The sequence below is a fragment of the Amphiura filiformis genome, chromosome 3 (genome assembly GCF_039555335.1).
Source record: "Amphiura filiformis chromosome 3, Afil_fr2py, whole genome shotgun sequence".
Classification (NCBI taxonomy): Eukaryota; Metazoa; Echinodermata; class Ophiuroidea; order Amphilepidida; family Amphiuridae; genus Amphiura; species Amphiura filiformis.
The window spans coordinates 55,387,712-55,398,885 of record NC_092630.1 but is presented as its reverse complement, the minus strand read 5'-3'; the positions used below and the strand labels follow the sequence as shown (position 1 = coordinate 55,398,885).

Genomic DNA, 11,174 nt, shown 5'->3' with positions numbered 1-11,174 from the left:
GACATAAAGTCATAAATAAAAAAAATTATCACTTTATGTCGAACTTTGCTCTGTTGACCTACAAAGAAAACAAATTTGGCCGATTCCATTTAGGTACAAGTTGGGACATGTGTAAAATTAATGCGATAAAAAATCAGATTTGAAAAAATCAATTTCATATTATAAATTTAAGATTGTACATTATGGTTTTAAAATGATCAGGAAACTAATATTATTTCACAATTTTCGGCTACAAAAAAAAAAAAAATGTGACCGAAATCGTCAGTATTATAGATATGGCTTTAACTCTATTTTTATCAGTATGCAAAGGCTTGCCATTGATATTTACGTTGTTTAAAAAAATTATTTTTCTCATACATTCTTTTTTCTTTCTTCGTATTTGCTTTCTTTATTTCTTTCCATTCCATGCCTGGATTGCATCTTCTTCACTCGGCTTCTTCATTTCCTTTCGAATTCCCGATTCCTTTGCACTGCATTAAATCCTCCAGCTACCGCCGCGCCGGGGTACCGCGGTCTTCCGGCGGCTGATATTTATGGATGTGATTTGGTCTCCCTTAAAATTTCCCGGCTGTGCCATTTAGTTACAGACAGCTCGTGTGTACCACCAGCTGATCGCCAAGCAAGCTTCTTCAGTGTTTAAAACTCGTAAATATTGGAAGATTTAAGGTACTTAAATACAGTTATATGTTTGTACGTGTATGACTTTATTTTCGACTGCAATTATTGTGTGTTGCTGCATAGGGATAGCACCTTTGAAGATTGAAGATTGTGTATGCCAAACATGTAAAAGTACTTGAACATATAGTAACTTAAGCTTACAGATTTTGTCATACATGTCATGTGTGTTTGGTTGCTGAATTCGGCATGCATCCGAAATGCATGCAAAACAGTGGTGCAGTTTTAGTGTTAAACTTGTCGTTTTGTGATACTCTTGTAGGAATTCAAATTGAATGAATGCCGCTTTCAACAGCTGTACTCGATCCAATCGCGATCGTATACGCGTATATTAGTTCGCAATGCAAACTTAAAAAACCGGGCAAAACAGACACATCATTTATCGGTATGACATTTTTGTATTGGTCATATTGGTGCTGCCCTACAATGTACTATGGTACATGGGTTCCCTGTACTATTAAATCGTATCGCATATTTCAAACTACAACACAAACGCACGACCTTGGTCTGATATCAAATAACCAATCACAAGTGCGTTGGCATGGTTGGATTCACTTCCGTGTTACTCACGCACAGTCACACAGGCTGGCGTACATCGCGCAGTGTACGCAAAAAAGTAAAGCTATTGAATTTAATTGGAATTCCTACTATACCAGAACTTTGCGTAATCATGGAACTACCTTCAACTACGGTCCTGATTGGTGGGAAATGGTGGCTGATTGAAATTTTAATCACTTTGCAAAATATTGCATTATTGATATTGGCCCAACATTTACTGAATAGTTGCAGCACAGCTACAAGAAGTTATTTGGTCAAAAACACAGCAACTTTAATTCAATAGATTTAGTGCACATCCATGATATATGCTAATTGTTATTAACCTGTGTAAACCAATCAAGGATCGTAATTGACAATGACATCAGACGCAATAAATTCTTTTTATCTCTATCTTTAATTATACCCATCATTTTGGACAGGCAGTTTGCTCATGGGACAGGCAAAAATGCATGTAATGCTAAATTCTACAAATAATGCTTAAAATAAGTTTGCAATTCCTGCGAACCAAAACAAGACTAGACAAACAAATCAAGACTATAGCAATATTTAACTAAAGCTGAGCAACCTGACAAGAACTTTTTTGAATGCAGATAATGGCAGATCAACCTTGGTTTGACAGCTGTGCTCACGTTGAGGGCGTGCTTCTTGATATATCAGGTGTTTTGTATGACAGTGGAGAAGGAGGTGGAACACCAATAACAGGATCCATAGAGGCTGTTCAAAGGTAAATTAAAAATGATTAAGTACCTGTTTGCTAGGATTGTACAGATGAGGTTCCTACTGAAGTGTACTTTTCATTTAATTTAATTTCAATTTCATTTAATGAAAACATTCATCCTACAAGTTACAACAAAACCACATATATAAACTATTGCACACTAGATTATTAAAAAACATCTAAAAAATTCCATTGAAAAGAATCAATTAGCAATTTGACATGAATTATTTAAGTCCATGACACTGGTCCACAATGAGGAATCCCAAAAGCTCCCTAGTGTGCAGAAACATGAGAAACAAGACATAGAGCCTCTGGCAGGGATAGCCAAGAGGAATAACACATTTTGCAAAAGTCTTGAAATATCAACATACATCAACAGTACATAAAAATGATTAAAAACATCTAAAAATTTCATGGAAAAGAATCGACCAGCAACTTGAATTGTTTTATGCCCTACCAGGGTGAAGCATATAGGCCGCCTCACATAGCCATAGCGACCGGGAGGCCATGGCCACCCCACTTGTTTTTCTTTATACATTATTTTAATTTTGGCGCATGTTTGTATTTTGGCCACCCCACATTTTGATGAATGTCCCATAGTCGCCTCCTTTCTTCATTATTTAAAATTTTACTGGGTTACAAATTTCGAAACTCAGAAATATATCACCATTTTCTTTTTTTATTTTATACAGATTGAAAGCCAGCGATTTAAAAGTGCGATTCTGTACCAATGAAACACAGTGTACTACAAAACAAATTGTAGAGAAGTTAACTAAGTTAGGGTTTGATCTTCAGCTTAATGAATTGTTTTCACCAGCTCCTGCTGCATGTCAAGTACTGAGAGAAAAATCACTCAAACCTTTCCTAGTTGTCCATCCAGGTAAACTAATATGTCTTTTTTTATAAAGCAATTTTATCACAAATGAATACTGTTTTCAGGTATGGGGTTTGAAAAGAAAAAAAATAATCGGCAATTTAATTTAAACAGTAAATATAAGCCCTTTCACAATTTTGGAAATTTCAGATTGCACATGCGCATCAACACCGGGTGGTTTTGAGAGATGACAACCGAACCTTCTCCATTGATGATGCATGTGATGAACTGCGCATGAAAGGGATTCTCCCATAATTTTACATTCTTGTTTTCACTTTAGCAGTTTCTAGCTGGCTCATCAATACTTTCCTTGTCTTATGCAAGTGGTATGCAACAGAAATTTACCTAGGGTGCTTGTCATATTTGTGTAAAAAGTAGATATCAAAGTGCATTGAATGCAAAAAGGTTACGGCTCGCTATCTCTAAGGTTCGCTATCTCTAAGGTTCGCTACCTCTAAGGTTCGCTATCTCTAAGGTTCGTTATCACTAATTACGAAAAAGGTTCGCTATACCTAAGGTTCGATATCACTAATTTTGAAAAAGGTTCGGTATTTCTAAGGTTCGATATCACTAATTTTAAATAAGGTTCGCTATCTCTAATTTTAAATAAGGTCCGCTATCACTAATTTATTGAAGGTTCGCTATCTCTAAGGTTCGCTATCACTAATTTAAAAAAAGGTCCGCTATCTCTAATTTTAACAATCCCGGTATCCCTAAGGTTCGCAATCTCTAATTTTAAATAAGGTCCGCTATCTCTAAGGTTCGCTATCTCTAAGGTTCGCTACCTCTAAGGTTCGCTATCACTAATTTCAAATAAGGTTCGCTATCTCTAATTTTAAATAAGGTTCGCTACGGTATCTCTAATTTTAAATAAGGTTCGCTATCTCTAATTTCAAATAAGGTTCGCTATAGCGGTCCTTATTTAAAATTAGAGATAGCGGACCTTATTTGAAATTAGAGATAGCGGACCTTATTTAAAATTAGAGATAGTGGACCTTATTTAAGATTAGTGATAACTTGAACCTTAGGTATAGCTTGAACCTTAATCGAAATTAGTGATAACTTGAACCTTAGAGATAGCGAACCTTAATTAATTAGGGATAGCGAACCTGAAACAAAATTAGTGATAGCGAACCTTAGGTATAGCGGATCTTTATTGGAATTAGTGATACTCACCTCTGAGATAGCGAACCTTCAATAAATTAGTGATAGCGGACCTTATTCAAAATTAGTGATAGCGAACCTTATTTTAAATAAGTGATAGCGAACCTTATTTATAATTAGTGATATCGAACCTTAGAACTAGCGAACCTTATTCTAAATTAGTGATATCGAACCTTAGAAGTAGCGGACCTTTTTTTAGGTATATCTAACCCTTTTCTCTATTAGAGATAGCGGGATTCTGATCTCCATAGACTTTACACGTTAGTGATAGCGAACCTTAGAGATAGCGAACCTTAGAGATAGCGGTCCTTAGAGATAGCGGGATGTCACCTGCAAAAAGTGGTCAAAAGTACAAAATGTCAAAGCATGGTCAATAATGCTAAAGCAATACATATTTAAAAATATGAATGGACCCCAGTAGGTTTTGCAAATATTTGGTTTGTGTTTGTTACGTCATTTGAGATTGGCAATTTTAATAACAGGCTAAGACCATGGATTGAATAATGTTGATTATATAGAATCTTCTTTCCAATTTTAAAGTGTAAATGCATAGATTAATATTTATCAATCAATAATTGATTTCAGATGCTTTGCCAGATTTCGCAGAGTTTGATCTGAGTGAGCCCCATAATTGTGTTGTACTGGGCGATGCAGTGAGTGGATTCTCATATGAAAATATGAACAAAGCATTCAGGGTATTAATTAATCAAGATAATCCTCTGCTCATCAGCATGGGAAGAGGGTAAGTATTAGGGGTAAGGGTAGGGTGTGGTTGGGGTTGTAATTCACTGATGAGAACATGAAGAAACCCAGTTGGCTCATCAACTGTGGTATACCGGGCAAAATTTCCATGGGGGTGGGGGTGGTGGGGGCAAATTACTAAATTGTCCTGTTCACCCACTATGCAAAGATTAACATTTTAAAACAGGCCAAAATATGGATAATTGTTGCCTAAAACAGCCACATTCAAAACAACTGCCAAATTTACAATTTGCAACTGCCCACACTTCTTTGCAGACTGTTTCTTTACATATAATATTGTAATTATGTACATGCCAATAACCCGGGTTTGATACATAATGAAAGTATTCATTTTGGTGATTGTGTCAATATCAGCTAATATCACAATAGTCGGAGTACACTGATGACATACATTATTTACTCTACATGAAATACATTTGTTGTGTTTGCAGTCGATATTACAAAGAAACAGATGGACTTGTGTTAGATGTAGGACCCTTTAAAGCAGCCTTAGAGGTAAGCAAACCCACAGCTTAATAAAAATGAAATAAATACTAAGTGGTTAAAACTGACAAAACCTGAAAAATTGTTATTGTCTCCACCAAATGAAGGAGACTATAAAACGATATTTGATGTACATATGTGCACAAAATGTCTACCTTTGGCCAATTTTATCATTATTATGTTTATTATGTTTTGGATCAATCATCCAATATTTTCATACACTTGGATTCATCGAAACATAATAATGTTTTGTATTAGATGCTAACAGTTTTCAATTTTTATACATGTATGTATAATGTCGAACCATGATGCAAAGTTCTTATAACAATTTTGCTGATTTGCTAGCAAATTACTACACACATACACGGAAATAAACTTAAGAGTGATACAATATATATATAGGTAAGGGCTCAAATTTTGGATGGTAGAGTAGATATTAATTTCATTGAATTATTATTATCAAAATTCAACTGGAATTAATCTGTAGTATGATTTGATATTGTTCTTCTACAGTATGCAGTGGATTGCGAGGCAGTGGTAGTTGGCAAACCAGCTCAAGGATTCTTTATGAGTGCTCTCAAAGATATGGGTGTCAAACCTGAAAATGTAAGATCTTAGTTATGTGAAGTAGATTCAAGGACAATTTGTCTTATTAGAAATGAGATATTAAATAATAAGCAAAATGAGATATTTGTTGCTGAAATTCATTCTGAAATGTGACATAAGTTTTCAATTTCTTTATTTCATTCATTGTTTGCAACAGAATAATACATAATAATTCTCGATTCTGTAGATTTTGTGCAAATTAAGTTCCTAATGATCCTGCTTTGAGCATTTTTGGAATTTAACACTCCACATTCCAATTAAGTGCTATGTCCGATGTCTTAACTAGCCACCTGTCTGCCAGTCAGACAAGGAGTTTGCTCCTGGGACGGACAAAAAGAATGCCATTGACAGATGCTACATTATTATTGTAGGTGTTGAGAAAGGCTGTTAACCTTTTTAGTAGACCAGGTTTGCAAAACAAGGCCATGGCAACACATATATAAACTCTTTGAACCCCTAATGGGCTGTAGAAATCTGGTAAATGTTTTAAAGGTTAAATTAGGGCAGGCAATTTTATTCAATATGATGGGCATACCTCAATATCAAGATAAGTAATGAACATACATGTGCACATTTCAATAATGAGTCAACATTGAGGGCAGTGTAACTGAATCTCTGACAGGTAATATAAATTTGACTGGTGTCAATATTTGATATGGAACTGAAGAAGTTGCATTCACGCATTACAAATACTATGACACTGGTGTGTGTGTGCAGGTATTTAGAAGTATAGGGGTGAGGGCTCTCAATTTCCCCCAAATGATACAATTTCCCCCAAGTATCTATACTCATATTATAGCTAAAATAATAGTTTCTCGATCATGAGAGCTCAATAGGCACGCATAATGACAATTGCGTCAAGCGCATAACGCCTACCACACACGCTTTGGGTAGCGCTGCATTTCCTGTGCGTGCACAATCGATCGCGCTATCGTGTCATTCCACTAAACTTGCGACATTACGCAGTGCATGCAGTACATTCATACTCTCATGATCGAGAAATTATTATTTTAGCTATAGTAACTTTCTATCAAATTGTTTTTTCAGTAACTGAGTGACAAAAGTGATCCTCTTCCCCTTTGCACATGCCACTGAAATAGCTTAATATGTGTGCTACACAAAGTCATAGGAACTATTGAGCTAGAGTAAAATAAATGACTGCTTACTTTCAAGGGCATATTAGTGATGGTTGCTAATTTTACTACTACATTTTCTTCACAGGCCATAATGGTGGGTGATGACATAGTAAATGATGTAGGTGGTGCTCAAGCTTGTGGAATCAGAGGTCTTCAGGTGCGCACTGGAAAATTCAGGTAGCTATTGTCTGATATATCTTCCTTTTACACAAAAAACCTTGGCAATAAAATAGCAAAATACTTGAAATACTCACCAATGATAGAATGCAGAATGGCATAAGACAACAAAAAAGACATTGAAAGGAATGCAACGTAATGAGTAACATTTTCCCCCAAACCATTTTTTTAGTAAATAAATGTTACCTAGGTGGACTCAGTTTACAAATATTTTTAAAATTTATACTAAAAGTATAATATGATCAGAAAAACTACCCTGTTTATATTTATGAATGAAGTTTTTTAACCCCTAAACTTGTAACATGTTATGTGTCAGGTTGGCTAAACACACCCTTTCCCTTCTTTTACAGGAGAATATAAATGTGTTACTTACAAATTTGTCTAGAAAATACTTTTTTGTTAATTCATCTTTAATTGTTTTGAAATCTTCATTGGGAAATTGGTAATAGTCATAGAGGATAGTACTTGTTAGAGAGAACATAGTTGGTGTTATGATGTATCAATATTACTTTTAACTGATTGATTGATTGATTTTTTGCAGACCCTCAGATGAGCATCATCCCTCTGTAAAACCAGATGGCTTTGTTGACAACTTGGCACAAGCTGTGGATCTCTTACTGAAGAACAGGCATAAATAAACCATCCAGGATCTTCAAAATTGAAATTTTAAACCATGTCAGAAGTGAAATTTTAAACCATTTTTTATGTACTATATCATGTTATTCTCTACATAATGAATTTGATTAATTATGATATTAATCCAAAGATTATAATTAGTAGATTTATATTTTAATAAATCCTAGCAAAGTAGGAAATATTTGACATTTGTTTCAAACCAAACACTGTTAGATTATATGGTTTGAGCTATTCCATTTAAAAACACATTTCCTTTTAATCCAACCAAATTCAAATTATTCCAGATCCAGATAGAAAGTGGAAAAGGTGTTTAAGATTTTGAAATTCAAAACAAAATTGTATAATTTTAGGTAGAAAATTCAACCGGATTTGATCAATTTAAACAATTTTCAACTGGAATTTAACATAAAATTAACAGCCTTTCCACCTGGGTTGAATATATGATGCAACTGTAATTGAGATGGCAGTGATATCTTACACAGGGGATGTGTTTTTAAATGTAATAGCCCAAGGTCACCAACATTTAAGATAGTAGACAATTTCTATTGATTGCTATTTAACAAATTTAGGGCGATCAAAAGTTGTTTTTTTCTTTTTTTTATATTATATTGTTTACTCTATTAAAAATTACTTTATTAAAAATATGATATTTATGGAATCCAATAACAACTCAAACATAAAAATGTAACTGAAAATGGCAAATGTCACCCATCACAATAAAACAGGGCAGTTACTAGAAACCAGATAATAAAGAAAATATGTATGAAAAGATTTACAGAACTGTTTTATAATCATTTTAGTTTTAATATTTGATGCGTGGATTTTGTGTTATGATCTCGTCATACATGGAGGGGGTAATTACTTTTTATGATGTGTTTAAGAAGTTTGCTTTAGTATTTGTGTGCTCTTTTCTAGGTAATAAAAATGTACCGATTTACCAAATGTATGAAATGTGGGTTCATTTACAAGGTGACGCATTAATATTACTTCAAAGAGTCTGTCCAAACATATAACTTTTTTTTCGTTGTTTTTTGTAAAGGAATGCCCAGGACCGAATTTACCTTTTTCAGGGCCCTAGTCCATGCTGGAAAATTATAATTGAAGACCGAATTAAAAAAAGACTAGTTTGGGTATGACGTCCTGTCAACCAGGCTTAAAATGCCATACTGCGCAGGTCAGCAACCAATCACGCAGTGTCTTTGCGCTGATGTCAGACGCAAACTAGTCTTTTTAATTTAGTCTTCAATTATAAGGAGCCCCTAGCTATCCGGATCTATGTGTTACTCTCCACCTAACCCCCATCCATGTAGCCTATTTCTCATTCCAAATCAATGCTTCCAAATTCTCACTTTGTTTTATCCTTCCAAATTTGGGGCCCTGGTCCTGTGGTAAATCTGACCATTGCTGACCCTGGGAAAACAGTGTTAAAAGTTCCACCTGATTCCATAGGAGTGAACTCTCAAACAATACAGTATCAGGCCTATTCATGTGTTTGTTAAGGAAAACCTGACTGCTACGGACTCAAGTGCAACTTTTATAATAGTCTCTTTTCTTACACAATTAACCATTGTGACTGAATGCAATGATGTGTGATGCTATAAATTGTTCCACAGGGGTAAAACAAATAGGGCTATATATATCTTTTTACATTTTTACATTTCGTTAAATATTTCTCAACTTATATGAAAAAGTATTAGGGGGAACTGGACCCTATAACACCGGCTCTAAACTGAACTGTGTACACCATATATCAATCCATGATGTTATGAGTCTTGCCATTTTAAAGTTGAATAAAGTATAGGCTTCTGTTATGCTTTTAGTCCGTTTGTATATGGACGATAATTGCAGAACTTTGCAGTGTTAATTGCTGGAACATCTTGTGTGAATAGCTGTAAAATGCATCTTTGTGCAGCACAGCAAGCATGTTGCAAGACAACTTTCTATTGCATTCCTGGTGACTAACGTTAAAGTCCTCCCAAGTCAAGTTGTTACTTTGACATTTTGGGATTTCACTGCTTAAGGCGGTACTTAACCCCTGTGCTAAATTTTTGACTATTTTTGCATTTTTCTCAAAAAATAATAACATACTGGTAACAACAGTTATGTATATTATTGGGGCAAGGAATCCCCCTGAAATTTCAGTGACTCAAGACAAGCGGTTCAGTTTATATGATAGGAAACGAGGTACATCTTAGCGGTACCTTATTTCTTATCATAAATAACGAACCGCTTGTCTTGGGTCACTGAAATTCCAGTGTTGTAATTTGATTCCTTGCCCCTATAATATACATAAATTTTGTAACCAGTGTGTTATTAATTTTTGAGAAAAATGCAAAAATAGACACAAATTTATCGAGGGGTGTAGTACCCCCTTAATAAGTTTACCAATTATAACAGAATAATGGCAACTATTTCTTGCACCAGCACAACAAAACGAGTTGTGCAATTGAATACCTGAGTGGAAGAAGGGCCCAACTCCATCAAAACTGTTTTTGAGATATTAAGAAAAAACTTAATATTTGGACAAGTTTTATAGACAGAACGTTTTCATCTTCAGGGGACCTTTAATATATGAACATACAATAGTACATACATTTGAAATTATATATGATGTTTCCATGGCAATGGTACAGGTCTTAATACAAGCTGGAGTTGGGCCCTTCTTCCACTAATATACTGCAAGTGCCAGTTTTGTGTTATAAATAGCTACAGAAATTAGGTAATCACCATTAATTGCACAAGTAGAACTCATGTAATATGTTAGCAAGAAAATTTATTGTAGTGAAAAGCAGATTTCATGGATGACAAACATTCCTCTTTAATCCTATATTTGTGGAAGAAGGGCCCAACTCCATGGAGTTGGGCCTTTCTTCCATGAAACCATGATTAAGTGTACATGGAAGACTATTTAGAGAGTGGATTTTGGCTCATCTTTCACACACAAGGAAGAACAGTCTGCTGGCAATAAAATGCTGGGTCTAACTCATTTTTGTAAAAAATTGGAGTTGGGCCCTTCTTCCACTCAGGTATTCAATTGTGATATTTGCTGTCGTAGTGCATGTTAGTAACCATTGGTTACTGCTCCAAGCCTGGGCTCATACACATGTTCTGAATTTTGATATGCCATAGGTTTTGTATTGTGATCATTGCGATCAGTGGTTCATAACAAAGAAAGCGTGATCCAGTTGACCTAGCAACAGTCATATTCTAACGTGCACTATGACAGCAAATTATCAGTGTGATAATTACAATCAATCCACTGTGAATACTTGACAAACTAAGCATATAATTTGCTCTGCTGCTTGCACAATTGCACTCAGCTCAATTATTGAGCAAATGGATGGTAGTGTTGCAGAATGTCATGTTTGCGCTCAGATTTAATGAA

The 11,174-nt window shown here is 34.9% G+C and overlaps 1 protein-coding gene across 1 annotated transcript; it reads left to right on the top strand.

The window, feature by feature from the left end:
• Window positions 1–544: 544 nt before the first annotated feature.
• Window positions 545–8,725, top strand: LOC140148769 (phospholysine phosphohistidine inorganic pyrophosphate phosphatase-like). The gene is made up of 8 exons (XM_072170826.1): window positions 545–666; window positions 1,824–1,957; window positions 2,644–2,831; window positions 4,575–4,731; window positions 5,183–5,246; window positions 5,748–5,840; window positions 7,062–7,153; window positions 7,695–8,725. The coding sequence occupies exons 2-8, from the start codon at window positions 1,827–1,829 to the stop codon at window positions 7,789–7,791; spliced, it is 822 nt and encodes a 273-aa protein (XP_072026927.1). The 5' UTR covers window positions 545–666; window positions 1,824–1,826; the 3' UTR covers window positions 7,792–8,725.
• The last annotated feature ends 2,449 nt before the right edge of the window (window positions 8,726–11,174 follow it).

What these genes read in the sequence shown, in the direction of transcription:
- LOC140148769 (XM_072170826.1), top strand. Translation starts at nt 1,827, where the DNA reads ATGGCAGATCAACCTTGGTTTGACAGCTGTGCTCACGTTGAGGGCGTG. An exon ending in TTTCCTAGTTGTCCATCCAG is followed by an intron (nt 2,832 to 4,574) that starts GTAAACTAATAT and finishes AATTGATTTCAG; the next exon opens with ATGCTTTGCCAGATTTCGCA. An exon ending in CCTTTAAAGCAGCCTTAGAG is followed by an intron (nt 5,247 to 5,747) that starts GTAAGCAAACCC and finishes GTTCTTCTACAG; the next exon opens with TATGCAGTGGATTGCGAGGC.